The sequence below is a fragment of the Hyperolius riggenbachi genome, chromosome 5 (genome assembly GCF_040937935.1).
Source record: "Hyperolius riggenbachi isolate aHypRig1 chromosome 5, aHypRig1.pri, whole genome shotgun sequence".
NCBI lineage: Eukaryota > Metazoa > Chordata > Amphibia > Anura > Hyperoliidae > Hyperolius > Hyperolius riggenbachi.
Window position 1 is genome coordinate 422,734,479 of NC_090650.1, and position 21,522 is coordinate 422,756,000.

The 21,522-nt window shown below is 42.0% G+C and overlaps 1 protein-coding gene across 2 annotated transcripts in view; it reads right to left on the reverse strand.

Annotated features, from left to right (window-relative positions):
- The window catches only part of KCNQ3 (potassium voltage-gated channel subfamily Q member 3), a 333,527-nt gene that overhangs the window by 144,229 nt on the left and 167,776 nt on the right, over positions 1-21,522 (reverse strand). For both annotated transcript variants that reach the window (XM_068238036.1, XM_068238035.1), the window contains exon 2: positions 10,790-10,880. In XM_068238036.1, the coding sequence (XP_068094137.1) occupies positions 10,790-10,880 (91 nt within the window). The remainder of the gene's footprint in view (positions 1-10,789; positions 10,881-21,522) is intronic.

Consider the following 21,522-nt stretch of genomic DNA (forward strand, 5'->3'; position numbering starts at 1 on the left):
GTAACAGAACAGGATTCAGAAGGATTCGTTATCTCTTCGCAGAGATGAACGCAATCCACAAACAGAACCAGGAGCAGGGTAACTACCTCAGCACGGGTGGTCACGGTACGCGCAACCTACCAAAACGTGCTGGAAAGCTGACTAACTGCACACAGGATATAAACAGTTCGTGTACGTATACATCAGCGACACTGATGTATTAACGTAACACAAATACAAGGAAAATAATAAACGTGCTGGTATGCATATATATTGGCAATGAACCAATATATGATGCAAAGACCAGCAAAGTATCTTTATAACAAGAAACACGATCGGGGGCTAAAGCGACAGCAAGACAGGCTTAAGCTGAAGCTATGAAAACCCAAGGAAACCCTGCAGGAAGCAGATCTTTATACTGAGGTCATCCAATGGGAGCAGACATGCAGATTCCCACACAGGTGAATGATAATCAGTCACAAGCTGACAGCAGGGAAAGACAGACAAACCTATGCAGCTTGCATGGAAAGACATCAGAACTGCCTGAGCTGCAGCACTACTTCCAGCAATAGCTGCTGCAGCAGCGATCATTACAGATAAGGTGTGATATTTGAGGTATCATGATGTAGTGAACCAACCTCCTAGGTGTGCACCGGCCCTTACTTTATTGTTTTGAGAACTGGGGTCCTTACAGTAAACTTCACCGTAAATGAGAACGAAAAATGTTCTTCCATGACTAGAAGCCGGTGGGCCCAATTGATCCTAAACTATCACATTATCAATAGTTTCCTTAAAGGGAACCTGAACTGAGAAAAAATATTTAAAATAAACACATGAGGTAACTTCAAATGAACATTACATATTTACCTTGCCCTTGGTTCCTCTCAGAAGTTCACCATTTTCTTCTGACAACGATCCTTTCCAGTTCTGACAACATCTTGTCAGAACTGAAATATATCAGTTGCTGCCAGTTATAGCTGAGAGGACAACTGATGTGCCGGGTAATGTCCATGTTTCTCTATGGCTCAAGTGGGTGATATTACAGTTTAATATTACAGTGTGCTGATCAGAAAGCTGTTATGGGGTAATGGCCATTTTCAAAATGGAGGACGGAAAATTCCATTGATCACAGTAGACAAACAGGACGCGGGAGAGGAGAAAGAGATTGACGATTAGACTATGCAGGAGGTAAGTATGACCTGTGTAGATTTATTTTGACTTTTCATTTTCCGTTCAGGTTTTCTTTAAAGAACTGGTTGATTTGCATGTAGGAATTTTTTCCATCCACACAATCGCAACAATTATTGAGAATAGTTTGGATCTTTTAATGTGGATGGATTGAATAATCTAATTCAAAATAACAAAAACAAAAAACTCACCATTAATTAACCTTTAAGCCTTACTACATAGCGTTCAAAATGTATCTCCAATTATGCCTCAATTGTGTGGAGCCACTAGGAGTTTTACTTAAGTGATGACTGTAATTTGCTAATTGCGATTATGCAAAATTTCACGTAAATGTTCGCAATTCGTAATTTTTGTGTTATTTCATATCAATTTTATCGGGCCCCCATACATGCTATGGCCACCAATTGCTACACATGTTAAAAATAGTGGGAACAAGTAAAACAATTTTTTTCAAAAAGACCTTGTAGTTTTTGAGAAAATCAATTTTAAAAATGCAAAGGAAAAATGTTTTTTAAACTGTCATTTTTCTGAGTTTAGAAAACGATTCTTCCTTTGCATTTTGCAATCATTAATGTAATTATAATTTTAAATTCACTTTATCGCCAAGTAGAGCTGAATAGAGCTTACATGTTTGATCACTAGATGGCAGTATTACTCTTGTAAGGAAAATAAATGTGCTTAATATACCCGTAAATGACCAGGCATAGACTGATAGCGTTCCGTTCACCAATAGTACTGGATGACCGACTAGCAGACACAAACCTAATAAAAGGGCAACTTGAATATACAGTGGCTTGCAAAAGTATTCGGCCCCCTTGAAGTTTTCCACATTTTGTCATATTACTGCCACAAACATGAATCAATTTTATTGGAATTTCATGTGAAAGACCAATACAAAGTGGTGTACATGTGAGAAGTGGATCGAAAATAATACATCATTCCAAACATTTTTTACAAATTAATAACTGCAAAGTGGGGTGTGCATAATTATTCAGCCCCCTTTGGTCTGAGTGCAGTCAGTTGCCCATAGACATTGCCTGATGAGTGTTAATGACTGAAATAGAGTGCACCTGTGTGTAATCTAATGTCAGTACAAATACAGCTGCTCTGTGACGGCCTCAGAGGTTGTCTAAGAGAATATTGGGAGCAACAACACCATGCAGTCCAAAGAACACACCAGACAGGTCAGGGATAAAGTTATTGAGAAATTTAAAGCAGGCTCAGGCTACAAAAAGATTTCCAAAGCCTTGAACATCCCACGGAGCACTGTTCAAACGATCATTCAGAAATGGAAGGAGTATGGCACAACTGTAAACCTACCAAGACAAGGCCATCCACCTAAACTCACAGGCCGAACAAGGAGAGTGCTGATCAGAAATGCAGTCAAGAGGCCCATGGTGACTCTGGACGAGCTGCAGAGATCTACAGCTCAGGTGGGAGACTCTGTCCATAGGACAACTATTAGTCATGCACTGTACAAAGTTGGCCTTTATGGAAGAGTGGCAAGAAGAAAGGCATTGTTAACAGAAAAGCATAGAAAATCCTGTTTGCAGTTTGCCACAAGCCATGTGGGGGACACAGCAACCATGTGGAAGAAGGTGCTCTGGTCAGATGAGACCAAAATGGAACTTTTTGGCCAAAATGCAAAATGCTATGTGTGGCAGAAAACTAACACTGCACATCACTCTGAACACACAATCCCCACTGTCAAATATGCTGGTGGCAGCATCATGTTCTGGGGGTTGTTTCTTTTCAACAGGGACAGGGAAGCTGGTCAGAGTTGATGGGAAGATGGATGGAGCCAAATACAGGGCAAACTTGGAAGAAAACCTCTTGGAGTCTGCAAAAGACTTGAGACTGAGGTGGAGGTTCACCTTCCAGCAGGACAACGACCCTAAACATAAAGCCAGGGCAACAATGGAATGGTTTAAAACTAAACATATCTATGTGTTAGAATGGCCCAGCCAAAGTCCAGATCTAAATCCAATCGAGAATCTGTGGCAAGATCTGAAAACTGCTGTTCACAAACGCTGTCCATCTAATCTGACTGAGCTGGAGCTGTTTTGCAAAGAAGAATGGGCAAGGATTTCAGTCTCTAGATGTGCAAAGTTGGTAGAGACAAGAGTTGAGCCGAAATTTTCGTAATTTCGCATTACTATAATTACGCATGCGAAATTTGCGATTACGATGCGAAATTAGCGTAGCGAAATTGCCATTAAAATCGTAATTGAAAATACCGTAAGCGTAATTTTCAACTCGAAATTTCGCGTTTCGTTCATGCCGTAATTTCGCATTAAACGCTACCGTAATTTCGCGTTAAACCGTAACGCTCCGTATAATATAAAAAAGCCGCCGACTTTAAGGGTTAATAGCAAAGCCCCCTTAAATGCTAAGAGCCTCAAATTTGGAGAATATATTAAGGAGATCAGGAGGAATAAGAGGAAAAAATTTTTTTTCAAAAAGACCTTATAGTTTTTGAGAAAATCGATGTTAAAGTTTCAAAGTAAAAATGTATACATTTAAAAACCCGCCGACTTTAACGGTTAATAGCAAAGCCTGCTTAAAGTTTAGGAACACCAAATTCCTAGGGTATATTAAGGGGATCAGTGGGAATAAGAGGAAAAATTTTTTTTTCAAAAAGACCTTATAGTTTTTGAGAAAATCGATGTTTAAGTTTTAAGGGCAAAAATGTCTTTTAAATGCGGAAAATGTCAGTTTTTTTTGCACAGGTAACAATAGTGTATTATTTTCATAGATTCCCCCAAGTGGGAAGAGTTTTACTTACTTCGTTCTGAGTGTGGGAAATATAAAAAAAACGACGTGGGGTCCCCCCTCCCAGACCTCTTTAACCCCTTGTCCCCTATGCAGGCTGGGATAGCCAGAATGCGGAGCACCGGCCGCGTGGGGCTCCGCACCCTGACTATACCAGCCCGCATGGTCCATGGATTGGGGGGTCTCGGAAGGGGAGGGGCAGCCAAGCTTTCCCCTCCCCCTCCGAGCCCTTGTCCAATCCAAGGACAAGGGGCTCTTCTCCACCTCCGATGGGCGGTGGAGGTGGAGGCCGCGATTTCCTGGGTGGGGGGTTCATGGTGGAATCTGGGAGTCCCCTTTAAAAAGGGGTCCCCCAGATGCCCACCCCCCTCCCAGGAGAAATGAGTATAGAGGTACTTGTACCCCTTACCCATTTACTTTAAGAGTTAAAAGTAAATAAACACACAAACACATAGAAAAAGTATTTTAATTGAACAAAAAACATAACCACGAAAAAAGTCCTTTAATATTCTTAATTAACCATTAATACTTACCTGTCCCTTTAAATAAATGATCCCACGCAATATCCTCGGAAATGTTCTATCAGTTACAATGTAACAAAGTTATTACAATGTAACAACTTTGTTACATTGTAACTACGCCGCACCCGACATCACTCGCCGCTCACCCGCCGCACGGACCCGACAGAGCTCTGAGCTATATAGCTCAGAGCTCTCTAAGCATCTTTGTATTTGGGCTCCAAGGAGCCCCATTGGTCCTTAGCAGACCAATGGGGTTCCTTCTGATTTGAAGGAACCCCATTGGTCTGCTAAGGACCAATGGGGCTCCTTGGAGCCCAAATACAAAGATGCTTCTCAGAGCTCTGAGCTATATAGCTCAGAGCTCTGTCGGGTCCGTGCAGGACGCTAAGTCCCCGCCGGCTCCGCTGCCCTCCCCGCCTCTCCCACATGTCACCCACATGACATGTGGGTGACAGATGTGGGCGGGGTGGACAGCGGGAGCCGGCGGGGACTTAGCGTCCTGTAAGGACGCGTAGGTGTATGCGGCGGGTGAGCGGCAAGTGACGTCGGGTTGTGTGTTTATTTACTTTTAACTCTTAAAGGAAATGGGTAAGGGGTACAAGTACCTCTATACTCATTTCTCCTGGGAGGGGGGTGGGCATCTGGGGGACCCCTTTTTAAAGGGGACTCCCAGATTCCACCATGAACCCCCCACCCAGGAAATCGCGGCCTCCACCTCCACCGCCCATCGGAGGTGGAGAAGAGCCCCTTGTCCTTGGATTGGACAAGGGCTCGGAGGGGGAGGGGAAAGCTTGGCTGCCCCTCCCCTTCCGAGACCCCCCAATCCATGGACCATGCGGGCTGGTATAGTCAGGGTGCGGAGCCCCACGCGGCCGGTGCTCCGCATTCTGGCTATCCCAGCCTGCATAGGGGACAAGGGGTTAAAGAGGTCTGGGAGGGGGGACCCCACGTCGTTTTTTTTTTTATATTTCCCACACTCAGAACGAAGTAAGTAAAACTCTTCCCACTTGGGGGAATCTATGAAAATAATACACTATTGTTACCTGTGCAAAAAAAACTGACATTTTCCGCATTTAAAAGACATTTTTGCCCTTGAAACTTAAACATCGATTTTCTCAAAAACTATAAGGTCTTTTTGAAAAAAAAAATGTCCCTCTTATTCCCACTGATCCCCTTAATATACCCTAGGAATTTGGTGTTCCTAAACTTTAAGCAGGCTTTGCTATTAACCGTTAAAGTCGGCGGGTTTTTAAATGTATACATTTTTACTTTGAAACTTTAACATCGATTTTCTCAAAAACTATAAGGTCTTTTTGAAAAAAAATGTTTTCCTCTTATTCCTCCTAATCTCCTTAATATATTCTCCAAATTTGAGGTTCTTAGCATTTAAGGGGGCTTTGCTATTAACCCTTAAATTCGGCGGCTTTTTTACATTATACGGAGCGTTACGGTTTAACGCGAAATTACGGTAGCGTTTAATGCGAAATTACGGCATGAACAAATAACCATTGTAATGCGAAAATTACGCGAAAATTACGCTTACGCGAAATTTCGCGAAATCCTTCTTCATTACGATTATGTACTTACGGCCATAATCGTAATTACACTAATTACGCGAAATTTCGCGAAATCGTAATTAGGTCATTACGCTCATCTCTAGAGACATACCCTAAAAGACTGGCAGCTGTAATTGCAGCAAAAGGATGTTCTACAAAGTATTGACTCAGGGGGCCGAGTAATTACGCACACCCCACTTTGCAGTTATTGATTTGTAAAAAAATGTTTGGAATCATGTATGATTTTTGTTTCACTTCTCACGTGTACACCACTTTGTATTGGTCTTTCATGTGGAATTCCAATAAACTTGATTCATGTTTGTGGCAGTGATGTGACAAAATGTGGAAAACGTCAAGGGGGCCGAATACTTTTGCAAGCCACTGTAGGTAAATTTACCCATAGTCTACTACTGTATTAAAGTGTAAAGACTACTCTCACACAGAACCCTTCCTTTAACACTAATACCTCTAATACCCCCCTCTGGTGGTGCCTAACTCTCCCCCAGTGGTGCCTAATCCTAACCCCTTCATTGTTGTGTCTAACTCTAATCCCTCCCGCCTCCCCCGGTGGTGGTGCCTAACCATACTGCCGCCCAGTGGTGCCTAACCCTAACCCCTCTGCCGTAAAATGCGGCTATAAAGGTAAATTTGGCCACTCAGAGACGCCCGATTTCTGGCAAGAGGGGTCATTTATTTTCAGCACGGGCTTAAGGTGAAAAATGGCTTGCAGATAGCTATATTGCAGCATTGCATTTTGGGGGCGCTATGGAAGCCGAGATTTTCAGCAAAAATTGTAAAATGGGGCGCCATAATGCCACTAAATGCGGCTTTTATCATCGGCGCCTACAGCAACACCATTTTTTAAGTAAGGGCTCCTGCACTCTTTTTGCCTGCTTCGGGCAATATTACCTTTAGTTAATGCTTCATGATCATAGTGAGAGTAGCTGATGAATTAGTCAGTGTGTGATGATTGCAGTTGGTGTACAGCATCCACAGCAAGGAGTTTTTACAAAAATCAAGACAAATTCCGGGCCATAAAGATAAAAATTCCTACTGCAGGCCCCTGGATGAGACACACAATTGCAGTTCTCTAAATCTTCAGCAACCTTTCACTGTGATCCAGTCTTTTACCACCTAATAGCATACTGATTTATAAAAACAAAACCATGGGGGTATCTGGGTAATATAGGGCGAACATTGATATTGCGCCCCCTCCCTCATTCAGAGTCCTGTTCCCCTCTAAAAGAGCATCCTTTTCCGCATACATGTGTTATAGTTGCCTGTGTTTTTCGGCTTGGGGAGTTGCTGGAGTTACTTTTTTTGGAAATATCTCTTCTTATTCCCTCTCTGTCCTCTTTTCTAACAATAAGCCACGTGTGCCCTACATTCTTACATGCATTGAGTAGCCATGTTCCCCAGATAACAGAATTTGATCTGAGTTACAGGGAGTCATGGGCGCAGGAATTGGGCGCAGTACAGGGGCAGGCATGGCGTCCCATGGTGCTGTGGCGCCCATGGCATGAGCCATGCATGCACCCCTCTAGATACGCCTCTGAACAAAACCTGCCCAGATTTTCTGGATTACTTATGGGATCCCGTCTGCAAATATCAGGCCCCATATGTCTTAATTCATAAATGCAAATTGATACAATCAAGACACAAATTAGGGAAATAAATACACAAAAAAATAATAATAATTTGGGGACTTGGGGGGGAAAAAAAAGTCTCTCCCAGTCCGATTTGTACAGGTGAAACTCAAAAAGTTAGAATAGCGTGCAAAAGTTCATTTATTTCACTAATTCCACTTAAAAATTTAAAGTAATATACAAAATAGACTCATTACATGCAAAGCGAGATATTTCCAGCCTGTATTTTTGATAATTTTGACGATAATGGCTTACAGCTTATGAGAACCCCAAAATCTCAGACCATTAGAATATTGTGAAAATGTTCAATATTCTAGGCTTCATGGCCCACATGCTATTAACTTTTTCTCCTGAGTTCTCTCCTAGGTTATATTTTCACAATTTGCAATAAAATGCCATCTAAGCCTGCTTTAACCCCCCTGGCGGTATGAAAAATTCCGCCAGAAGGCAGGCAGCAGTTTTTTTTTTAAATCATGTAGCGAGCCCAGGGCTCGCTACATGATAGCCGCTGCTCAGCGGAATCCCCCCGCCCGCTTCGATCGCCTTCGGCGATCTCCGATCAGGAAATCCCGTTCAAAGAACGGGATTTCCTGGAGGGCTTCCCCCGTCGCCATGGCGACAGGGCGGGATGACGTCACTGGGAGTCCCGATCCACCCCTCGGCGCTGCCTGGCACTGATTGGCCAGGCAGCGCACGGGGTCTGGGGGGGGGGGGGCGTGCGCCGCGACGGATAGCGGCAATCAGGCGCGGGGCGGCGGCGATCGGTGTGCTGGCGCAGGGGTTGCCGCCAGGAAGGTTAAGCAAGAAAATACTCAAACATAGTTTGATGGTACTTTATCATCAATTTTTCAAAGTGCTTGGATAATGTATTTGAATGGGATGGATCACAACAGAGCGATGTGATTTTCTCCCAAATGCAAATGCGGGTCCTGCAGCATTTCTGCTGATTTCTGAGCTGATTCAGCCTCAATGTTAAGTATAGGAAAGTGGAAAATCGCTCTGAAAAGCGCTAGATCAGAGCGATTTTCCAGACGTTTTTGTTACAGAAGTTTTTCAGTTACAGCTCTACGGTAACAAAAAATAAAAAAAAACACTACACCAAGACGCTCCCAAAATTGTTAGGCATGATTAGAAAATCGCTAGGCACAGGCCTAGAACCGCCTAGAAAAATCACTTCAAAAAGCGCTGAGCGTTTGTGATTACGCTATCACTTTTTGGTGTGCACTGGCCCTTAAAGGATACCCGAAGTGACATGTGACATGATGAGATAGACATGTGTATGTACAGTGCCTAGCACACAAATAACTATGCTGTGTTCCTTTTTTTCTTTCTCTGCCTGAAAGAGTTAAAGATCGGGTATGTAAGTGGCAGACTCAGTTCTGACTCAGACAGGATGTGACTACAGTGTGACCCTTACTGATACGAAATTCCAACTATAAAACACTTTCCTAGCAGAAAATGGCTTCTGAGAGCAAGAAAGAGGTAAAAAAAGGGGAATTTCGTTTCAGTGAGGGTCACACTGTAGTCACTTCCTGTCTGAGTCAGGACTGAGTCAGCCACTTGCATACCTGATATTAAACTCTTTCAGGCACAGAAAGAAAAAAAGGAACACAGCATAGTTATTTGTGTGCTAGGCACTGTACATACACACGTCTATCTCATCATGTCACATGTCAGTTCGGGTATCCTTCAATCACATATGGGACAAAGTGTCAGACTCTAATTAGCTTATTCATCCAAAACACCCGCAAAGGGTTCCTATTTCATAGATTAGTGAAGTAGGACATCTGGGCGCAAGGTGCCGGCCACGTATTGCCAGAAGTAGGACATCTGGGCGCAAGGTGCCGGCCACGTATTGCCAGAAGTAGGACATCTGGGCGCAAGGTGCCGGCCACGTATTGCCAGAAGTAGGACATCTGGGCGCAAGGTGCCGGCCACGTATTGCCAGAAGTAGGACATCTGGACGCAAGGCGCCGGCCGCGTATTGCCAGATGACGGTGTGGTCGCCGGATCCTGAATTACTTTACTCTGAGTCGCTACTCGGAGGGGGAATAGTATTTAACGCCGCCCGTCATTCGGTTCCCGCTCTGTCCAACTGACCGGGCAGCAGATACATACTGATAGGGCTTTTTTTGGGCACAATAATAGAATTTTTTTAATAGTGAAAAAGGGTAAAAAGAATAAAAAAAAGTTTTTTTCAATGCATTTAGTTTATTTTTTTATTTTTGTTTTTTTTTCCATCATGATTGTAGATCTTAAATGTGTTTACTTCCAATAATTATGGTGAAGAGTCATTTATTGGGGTTAAGGCTCCCTTCACCCCAATAAATGTAGGGTCCCTTCACCCCAATAAATGTATAAATGTAGGGTCCCTTCACCCCAATAAATGTAGGGTCCCTTCACCCCAATAAATGTAGGGTCCATTCACCCCAATAAATGTAGGCTCCCTTCACCCCAATAAATGTAGGCTCCCTTCACCCCAATAAATGTAGGGTTCCTTCACCCCAATAAATGTAGGGTCCCTTCACCCCAATAAATGTAGGCTCCCTTCACCCCAATAAATGTAGGCTCCCTTCACCCCAATAAATGTAGGGTTCCTTCACCCCAATAAATGTAGGGTCCCTTCACCCCAATAAATGTAGGGTCCCTTCACCCCAATAAATGTAGGGTTCCTTCACCCCAATAAATGTAGGGTCCATTCACCCCAATAAATGTAGGCTCCCTTCACCCCAATAAATGTAGGCTCCCTTCACCCCAATAAATGTAGGGTCCCTTCACCCCAATAAATGTATATCTTGGCACTATCTTTTCTCACAACAAAATCCTTCATTTACACCCATAAACAAGGTCCATGTTTCTGATCAGAGCACAAGAAGGACTGATTAGAAACAGTTATGTAATAGTTGTTATACTGGACACAGTTACACAGTAACAAATATTATTATTATGTATTTATATAGCCCCGACATCTTCTGTAGCGCTGTACAGCGTGTTTTATAAATACAGCAATTGTAATGTGTTTCAAGTTCACAGTTAGGAAGCATTGCTGTCACATGACCACCATTCAGGCACCGAAGACCAAAAACAGTTTTCCTGGATTATTTTAGGTGAGTATCATAGTACTTACTATCAGTAGCAGCCAGTCACCAGAAATATCTTCATAATCCCTGAACGTCGTTAGAATTGCCAGGATCAGACATCCTAAAACTATTAAAAACCTGAAATACAAGAACAATCTATTAATAAACGAGTTTGTGTCTATTAGCTCAAATGTAGTATTATTATTATTATTACACGTAGTATTTTAAACATAAAAGGAATCCCGAGGTGAAAATAAACCAATGAAATAAATGATTACATCTATCTTCCTTCTACTAAAAATGACTTTTTAAGATATTCCACAGTTTTATTTTATGTTTAAATCTACTTTTTAAGTAACTATTTTATTGTTTGTGCTCAATGACACATTCGTTGAAGTGTGCCAGAGATAAAATCTATGAACCATTGACCTTTTTTATATCTCTCTCCTGCTTTCAGAAGCCATTTTCAGCTAAGAAAGTGTTTTATAGTTTGAATTTCTTATCAGTGAGGGTCACATTGTAGTCACTTCCTGTCTGAGTCAGGACTGAGTCAGCCACTTACATACCCAATATTTAACTCTTTCAGGTAGGGAAAGAAAAAAAGGAACACAGCATAGTTATTTGTGTGCTAGGCACTGTACATACCGATGTCTATCTCATCATGTCACATGTCACTTCGGGTATCCTTTAAGTGTACAAAAAATGCATACATTTTGGCTTCAAAAAAACATAAAAACGCAATAACATCAAACAAAAATCAGAAATAATGGTGTTTTATGAGTTGTAATAAGTATCAGAGGGAAAGAATAGGGGCGGGGTGGGTGTATTGGAGGAATAGGGGGGGGGGATGGGGAAGTAGTTTGGACCCTATATACGGTCATCTGGTTTTCCCCAACTGCCCTCAAATTATTAAATTATTCAACAGACACTATATCGTCTTACTGCTGATAACTCACTCTCCTTTATGACAGTATATTCTCAGCTTGCTTCCCATGAGGCTTTTGTATTTTTTAGTTTCCATTCTCACTTCCTTGCCATCTCTCCGGGCCTTGGCACACAGTCGCGTTGCTGAGCTTATTCCAGCAGCACGTTTCTGTCTGTGATACCACTGGAGGTAGATAGCGGTGTGTTCTGACAACGCACTGCGGCGCGCATTGCAGTGCTGTCCCATTTCGTATAATTAAAGTAATACTGAAGCAAAAATAAATAATAAATCAGATGGTCACCTATAGAGAGGGAATATCTGTATCCTTTAGAGCAGAGGTGCCCACACCTTTTTGGCTTGTGAGCTACTATTAAAAATTAGCAAGTCAAAGTGATCTACCTATGTACATATTTAGGGGCACACTTGTATATACAGAATGGAAAATGTAGTGGGGTCGGGATCTACCGTGAAGGCCTTCGCGATCTACCTAATGGGCACCCCTGCTTTAGAGCCTTCCCTACCCTTGCTTGGTCCCCTCAGTCCAGCACTATTACCCCCATTTCAGGCATTTGACCAAGTAGTCAAATATGCCTTTGGGGGCCTTAGAAGGCTTTAGAAGCACTTGTGTCCCTGAGATACTGGTGGATCTACAGTAAGTCTCACAAGTGTGCTGAGGGTCAAGGGCCCCATCTCAATATTGCTATGAAGCCCCACTCAGGGCTGGGTTTATAGTTTTTCAACCACAAGGGCAACTTTCTTGTGGCTTCGCTTACATGTGCAGGAGCAACCCTTCCATTTAAAGAGAAACCGTAACCAAGAATTGAACTTCATCCCAATCAGAAGCTGATACCCCCTTTCCCATGAGAAATAATTTCCTTTTCACAAACGGATTATCAGTGGGCTTTGTATGGCTGTTTTTGTGGTGAAACCCCTCCCACAGTGTGATGTCAGCACCTCACAGCACTGAGGTACTGACATCACACTGTGGGAGCCTTGTTGCATTGTGGGAAATAACAGTTATTTCCAACTGCCAAAAAAGCAAGCAGCAGCTACTTCCACTGACATCACCTGCCAGCAGTAAAAATGTCACCATGTGATAAAGGTCTGAATGTAAATCAGGGAGAGGAAAGATTTTACAATGGGCAAATACTGACTAAATCCTTTATACATAATTATTGTAAAAATGACACACTTTTTTATTACATTATTTTCACTGGAGTTCCTCTTTAAGGAGATTTAAGGGAACCTTAACTGTGTAACGTGCAGTGCATGCAGATTTGCACTGAATGCAGAATGTCACTGTTGTGGAAATACTGAACACCAAACCACGGGATAAAGGTGAAATAAAGTAAAGGTTTATTTACAAAAGTGCAGAATATGTACAGGTGAAAATGCAATTGGTGCATACATACAAGCGTATTCAATCGGCTGTACAAAATAACAATACAACTGCAAACACTGGCAATACGATTGCAGGCAAATGTCTTGCGATCAGACATACAACAAACCAAATATAAAGTATATACAGTGTGCACACAGTGAACCCCGGACCCTGTCTAACTAAGCTAACTAACTTATATATATACACAATCATATACATTCAGGCATAGTATATAATGCAGCAGGCAATTGGAACGTCATACAAGCCAAAATCAGATACCAGGAAGTCAAACAATCGGGTAACAGGGATCAAGGAAACAAGTATCAAGGTAACAGGAGCAGTAACCAGAACACAGGCTCTAGGGCTATCCACAACAATGAACTAGCAACAGTGTTCTGTTGGAGCTGGACTTATATACTGTGCAGGAAGGTCATGTGACATCTTTAAAGGCTGCAGAAACACAGTTCTTGAGTACAGAGACCTCTGCTGGTGGGCAAAGGGAACTTCAGAAGGAATGTAAAATGTTCTTTCTGAGAGAGGGGACATCTGCTGGTGAACCGAGGAAGTCCATGCAACAGTTCACAAATGTCACCAGCAGGAAAAGATCGTAACAAACAGAGGGATATGGATGTTTCCTTTTAAACAATACCAGTTGCCTGGCAGCCCTGCTAATCTCTATGGATGCAGTAGTGGCTGAATCACAACCCTGAAGCAAGCATGCAGCTAATCCAGTCTGACTTCAGACAGAGCACCTGATCTGCATGCTTGTTCAGGGGCTGTGACTAAAATATTATTGACACAGAATCATCAGGAGAGTCAGTAAACAGGTATTATTTTATAAGGAAATATCCATATCCTTCTCAGTTTAGGTTCTCTTTACAGGTCCTAAGTTTGTTTAAAGGATATCCGAGGTGGAGGACTTTTTCCAGACTCTACTCTCTAGCACGCCATCAGGTCCCTCTGTGTAGTTCTGCTGTCCTCCAGGGTCTTGTTGTCAGCAGCTGTGGTGGTGGGCTACTGCACATGCACGCAACTGCGCAAATCCCTCAATTGCGCTCCCGAAGGCGGGAGTGTTCTGTGCTTGCACAGTTCCCCTTCCATTTGTTGCTCCTCTTCCATGTCAAGCCACCACTTAGATAACAGCCTCCCTAGGCCAGTGCCTGTGTGGCCTTACCAAATATCTGGCCTTGGCCCCATAAATTCCAGGTTAAGCTTCTGCATCTATGTACTGATCCATGATCCTGTACTGGGCTTACAGAGTGGCAGAATGAAGGCGTTTATGTTTCAGACTTGGAACAGCTTCCACCTCCATGCCAGAAAGTTAGCAGTTCTTCTGAAGACATCTGCCAGAGCTTTCCAGGTCACGTAGGTTTGTTCCCAGCATACATCTGCCGTCTCCTTCCTGTCAGTGAATCAGCTGTATGTGTCATTGTGCCATCTACAGGGGGAACCACCATCATGCTGTTCCTCCAATTAGCAGCGGCGGTGTAACGGAGATGGGGAAGAAAACCAGGAACATAGGCCAGAATGATGCATTACCTTAAATGACTGACAATCCATCCTTAATATGCACTGAAGGGAAAGGTTATTACATGCTCCCTGCAAAATTAGCTCTGTCATTAATATTATCAATGTCACACTTCAAAAGGACACCACAGTAAGATAATACAATTAGAAAAAAAATATTCCAAGTCCACAGTGCGACCTCTCGTAAAACCACTCATCCATATGAAGGTGAAACAAAACGTCACCGTATTATAAAGGCACTGAATATACAGGAGAACTTTATTACCTAAGTAAATAAAAGTAATCCCCTAGTTATGTCAGTCATTGTATTTAATCTTTAGATACTGTTCCTTATAATATACTTTCAAATACTGTTTAACCCGCTTGCCGGTCCAGGGCTCGCTACATGATAGCTGCTGAGCAGCGGTATCCCTCCACCCACTCCGATCGCCTCCGGCGATCAGAGTAAGCAGGAAATCCCGTGCAGAACGGGATTTCCTGCTGGGCTTCCCCGGTCGCCATGGCGACGGGGCGGGATGACGTCACCGACGTCATGGACGTCGGGACGTCAGAGGGTATCCCGATCCACCCCTCAGCGCTGCCTGGCACTGATTGGTCAGGCTGCGCAAGGGTCGGGGGGGGGGGCGGCACGGCGGGTAGCGGCGAATCGGCCAAATTGCTAGCTGCGTGTAGGGAAAAAAATTTGAAAATCGGCCCAGCGGGGCCTGAGAAATCCTCCTACGCAGGTTAACCAGAGCTGAGCTCGGGATAACCGGCAAGGAGGTTAAAGGGAACCTAAACTGAGAGGTATATGGATGTTTCCTTTTAAACAATACAGTCCTGCTGATCTCTTTGGCTACAAAAGTGGCTTAAATACACACCTGAAACAAACATGCAGCTAATCCAGTCTGACTTCAGTCAGACTCAGAGCACCTGATCTGCATGCTTGTTGAGGGGCTGTGGCTAAAAGTATTAGAGACACAGGATCAGCAGGAGAGTCAGGCAACTGGTATTATTTTAAAAGGAAAAATTCACATCATTCTCAGTATAGGTTCCCTTTAAAGAGGAACTTAACAGAAACTTTAACCAAGGATTGAATTTCATATCAATCAGTAGCCGATACCCCCAGTTGGAAACAGCTGTTCTTTCCCACAATGCAACAAGGTTCACCTACAGGAAACTTTCAGGACCTAGGTACTGACATCACACTGTGGGAGGGGTTTCACCACAATATCAGCCAAATATACCCCCCGGTGATCTATTTGTGAAAAGGTAAAGACTGCTCATGGGAAAGGGGGTATCATCTACTGATTGGGACGAAGTTCAATCCTTTGTTACAATTCCTCATTAAACTACTGATATATAATGTTTAGAGAATGTGCTGAGGAATTCGCTAATTCAAGACAAAAGGCACAGTAGTTCTGTTCTGTTCTAAAAAAAAATCTCTGCCCGCGGGAACACTAAAAAAATATTCCACTGTATGTTAAAAAAATATACAGATTTTCGATTTCACACTGGCGGTGTTTATCTGGAGTGTGAGTTTGTTGGGAAACTACAGTTCCCCTTTAAATGCAAGTTAAGAAGCCCAGCATCAATTTTATATAACAGACTAAAACAGAGGCAAAGGAAAAAAAAATCCTTTATATCCAAAAAGAAAGACAGAATTTCTAAAGGAAAGTTAGATCTTTGGACTAAATATAGAATTTTCAGCGTGGAGCGGTCACTGCCAGCCTCAACGCACCATACAAGGTCGGGAGATTGAGAAGTGGTAAAAATTTTATGAATTTGTTTCACCATTACAATCCTGCAGCACCGTACAAGGCCTAAATATAGTCCAAAGTGCTGTGCTGTTCAAGGGAATCCGTCCGCTGGGAAAGAGCTCTTATACAACTTGCAGCAGTTCACTAACCCGAGGATGAGGGCTCTTTCCCACGACATGCGTTTCAACTAGGGAAGCTTATTGGAATTTAAAATTCTGAATTCCGCGGGAATCTGATTTATCGCAACTCAATCATTTTAGCCCAATCAAAGAACTCGGAAGCATTGGACCAATCAGAGTATGCAGAATTTTTCTGCAAAAATCAGATCACTGCGGTAATTCTAGACCAATCACAAGATTCCATTGGCATTGGCGGAAATCAGAATTTCAGCGGAAACGGAAACTAGCATCTCTGACCATCTTTAGTTTCGATATGATTTTCGAAGGTGCATTTGATTTTTTAACTTGAAGGACTCCACCTAGTTAAAGTGGATCCGAGGTGAAATTTTACTCATTGCATAATTGTGTTCCTTTCCTATTGTTTATAGGGCATTCCTCAAGCCAAATATTTTTTTGTTTTTGTTTTAATACTCTAATTCCCTATAAACTAAATAGGGATGGTCGGAAATGCCAATTTACGATTCCGCGGTAAATCCGCATTCCGCCATTGGCAAATACCGATTCCGCTTTCCGCTAACAATTTCCGCATTCCAGTGCGGAATTTCCGCCGGAAATCGCGGAAATTCCGCCCGACTTTAACATTGATTTTCTCAAAAACTATAAGGTCTTTTTGAAAACTTTTTTTTTGCATCTTGTTCAGAAGATTCTGTTTAATAAACCCTGAAAATTTGTTGTTTCTAGGATTTACGGAGGCTTTGCTATTAACCGCTAAAGCCGGCGGATTTTTACTGTAATGTAAATGAAGAAAATAGGCAGATGCAGATTTTCTGCATTTTACATTTCAGTAAAAATCCGCTGAATTTTCAGGGTTTATTAAACAGAATCTCCTGAACAAGATGCAAAAAAAAGTTTTCAAAAAGACCTTATAGTTTTTGAGAAAATCAATGTTAAAGTCGGGTGGAATTTCCGCGATTTCCGGCGGAAATCCGCCTAACGCACTTGCATTACCGATTTCCGCATTCCGATGCGGAAATGCAATTTCCGATCGGAATTTCGGAAATTGCATTTCCGCGGAATCCGAATGAGCATCCCTAAAACTAAATAAACCACGCCCACAGGTTTTCAGAGAGCCTTGGCAGTAGCAAGGGCTCATGGGAGCTCAGTCTGGGCAGGAGGAGGGGGAAGTATTACTAGCCATTGATTTCAGAGGCAGATGGGAGGAGGGAGGAGGGGGGGTTAGTTTTTTTCACAGTCTGGGTGCTGATGGTGCAGATAAGCCTGCCTCTGTGTAATGTTTACAAACAACATGGCTGCTGTCATTGTATCACAGGAAGAAATAATCATTTTCTATTAAAGCTGTTTGCAGCTAGATTTGCTGTGTAAACTATCTAAACTTTAGATAAGATATATAGACAAGTTACTTGTTATAGTTCGTTTTTCATCTCGGATCTGCTTTAATGTGAATCCCACTGAGACATTTCCACTAATGCGATTTGCTCCCTGTGTTAAAGCCACAAATAAATCACACACAAATAAACCATACACATAAAATAAATATACTCAACCATCAGGTAATGCAGCTTACTTAGAACAGAGTAGAACATATAAATAATACAGGAAATCACAATACCATTGAGATCATCACCGCACTTTACAGTGACATCTTGTGGTTGCTTTACTATACTGCAGTTTAAGTAATAATGTTGCTAAATCCAACACAATGAACAAACTTTGTGCTTGTCTGATCATTTCAAATTTACTGTCTATGCATTAACACATGGTAGCCAAACTGAAGCATTGATGTACTCCTGAAGTGATTTAAAAAAAAAAAATAAGATTCTTATTTCAGTAATGGGCAACCTCTAGATGGTTCAGAGGCTTTCTGGATTTTTGATTCTTCCACAGTTTCAGAGCAGTGTTCCTTTATAGCTATGCAGCTCAAACAGGTCTGTTCTGGTTGCCAGTGTAGCCATGGAAAAGCACATCTGGACTGGGCATGCATGAGAAAGGTCTGGGCATGCCCAGCAGAAGTAAGAAAGCCATGCATCAGAGGCTTCATCCTACTGGGCATGCTTGAATCTTACCTGTGCATGCCCAGTCGGGACGTGCTTGTCCACGCCCAGGAGCATGGAGAGAAGATGAAGAGGGAACCTAGGCTGGATGAGTGGGCTCTACACGAGAGTATGTAATGCAGCGCCACCAGGTGGTGCCGCTAATATGGTAATTTAAATGACTAATATGGTAATTTAAATGACTAATATGACTAAATGACTAATATTTGACTATGCACTTCCCCAACACCTATTCTAACCTTATGCCTCAGCTATACGTTTCTAAGCCACCTACTTAATGCCCAACCCAACCATCCCCCCTGTAAGTTCCTATAAAGAAGACCCCTATTTAATGCCCAACCCAGCCCCCCACACATCAAGATCCTATCCTTAACCTCCCCACCTAATGTCTAACCTTAACCCCCTCCTCCCCCACACACACTTCTCCCCCCAGGTAAGTGCCTAACACTAACCTGGAATTTGAACACCCTAATGACTGCCTGGGCACCAGATTACCAAAAATGAACACAGCCATCTTTTAAAAGCCTGTTGATTGCAGACTGTGTCCACTTGACGTGATCCATCATGATGGTCTGAGAAGCCTTTGAACCATCCAGAAACGTTCAACTTCTGAGGAAAGTAACTATTGATTTTTTTCAAATCCCTTCAGGTGTACCTTAAAGCGGACCTGATCTCAGAACTTCCTCTCGCTCTAAAAGATAAGCAACAGCATAACTACATTTAAAGAAAAACATTTCTTTGTTACAGCCGATACAAATATTGTAATAAATCTGCAGTATATCTACTTCCTGATTTCATGGAAGGAGACATAGGGTTAACATCCTGTGTTTACAAATTAGCTGCTCTTTTGAGGCAGGCAGCTGACACAGCTGATAGATCAAATTACAGTTTTGATTAGTCACAGAAGAAGAGGAATTAGACCAGAGGTAGGGGACCTATGGCTCGGGAGCAAGATGTGGCTCTTTTGATGGCTACATCTGGCTCACAGACAAATCAGTAGGAATTGATTTACTAAGCTACAGGAGATTGTTGGGCTTCTGCAAACTATGAGCTTTCAGCTCCTACTTTTATAGTGATTGGATGCAATATGGCTGCCTAATCTGGAATCTCCCTAAATCCCAGGTTCTGATTGGCTAAAGCTTCCGTGCGTCAATGCTTTATCATGTTTTGAATACCTAAATCATAATATTATTGTTTATAAATTCCTTAATTACCTTATCTTATGGGAATTACCGTCATTTGGAGTGTTTGACATTTTGTTTAGGTCATTTCTGACACAGTTAATTAAAAATGGACATCACCAAACATCTTATCTGCTGGTTGACTTTTTTGACCCAGACATTGGACTTCCAAAAACATTAAACAATGTCATTTATGACGCATTTCTGATAATATGTCCTTCTGCTAATTAGTTTGGAATGTGTGTTCTTTCCCAAACAAGAAATAGGGCATGTTGACCCAAACAATCTGTGAATTACAGATATAGTAATTTAATGCTTATTGAAGTACACAGGGCTTCTAATATACTCATTTAAATATAAAGCTTATTATATAATTCTTCTTAAAACAATTAATCATATAAGATATAATTGCATATTAAAACTTAATAATATAAAATCATGTTCTATATATTTGTCTTTCTGGTGAAGAAATAAATGTTATAATTCCACCGACAGAGGTCACTATTAAATCATGTAATTAACAAGCTGTATTAATAATATTAATTATAAGACTATAAAACCGCCAGGTGGCATAATTGTCCTAAATACGGGACAATAGAAAAAAACCTATTGACATTCCAGAATTTTTGATAAGACCTCCTAACCCAAACATTCATGTGGAACGCTTCTAATGTGATTTGAAACTTTCACTGAAGAATCCACCATTTAAATGTATTTTAAAGTAATAGACTCTATTATATAGGGTTTAACAATAATTATTTCTTTCTTTGGAAGGACTGTATTGATTATTAATATTTAGATTAATAATATTTATGTGTAATAACTGAGCAAATGTGTATATATAAGATTGCTGCAGTAATGTGAGTTTTAAACTTGTTTCCAGTCAGTCTTTACACAGTACGCTTATCTTGACCTTGACATTTGAAAGATGCTTCTAACAAACAAGAATGTTTTAGCCTCTGTAACTAAAATAATATAATAATTAGGAGTTTCACTGCCTGGAATATGCTGAGATGTCACAGAGCAATATTTTAAAAAAGTACTCTAACTTTACAGTTTACAAAGAAATTTTGCATAGAACATTAAAACTTAAAACATACACATATGACAGCTTTTCCTGCATAAATAAACTGCTAGAATTGTGACACTGCTCAAGCAGCGCAGCTTAGTGTAGCAGTGCAAGTAAACTTTCAACGTAGGCACGCTACTGCTGTGGCATGCACTACTAATTCACTCGCGCTACCCCCAAAACTAACAGCTGCTCCAATAGTCCCAATCTGGACCCTGTCAAGTCCAGTGACTTTGTAGATCTTGTCCTACAAAGTGAATCAACCCCCAAGTCAGCTAGCTAATTGTACAAGCGGTTAGTCGATATTTCTCCTGTCTGGCTCTCGGGGAAATTGCTGATGTTGCTGAAACCCAAGAGAAGCTGAAGACGTGTCTGACACTTCCACTGCCCGGCGGATCAGCTGTATACACATCACCATGGCAACAGGGACGTGAGCCCTCTGCTGCGCATGCGCACTGTCCCAGTTTGAAACATATTGGCTCTCACGGAAATACATTTTAAAATATGTGGCGTTTATGGCTCTCTCAGCCAAAAAGGTTCCTGTCCCCCAAATTAGACTAAACCTAGGCTAAACTCTCTAAATACATACAGGGTGGATGTCTTTATGTTTTCCTTCTGTCCTGTACAGGAGTTCAGCTCCACTTAAAAATAACATTTGTTTTGTTTTGCCGATACAGCAGCTCTTACAGAATGAGTCTATTGCAGGAAGTAGAAGGCATTTGCGCAGCTTCTCAGCTGCCTGCACAATGACGCCGTCTCACATGGGA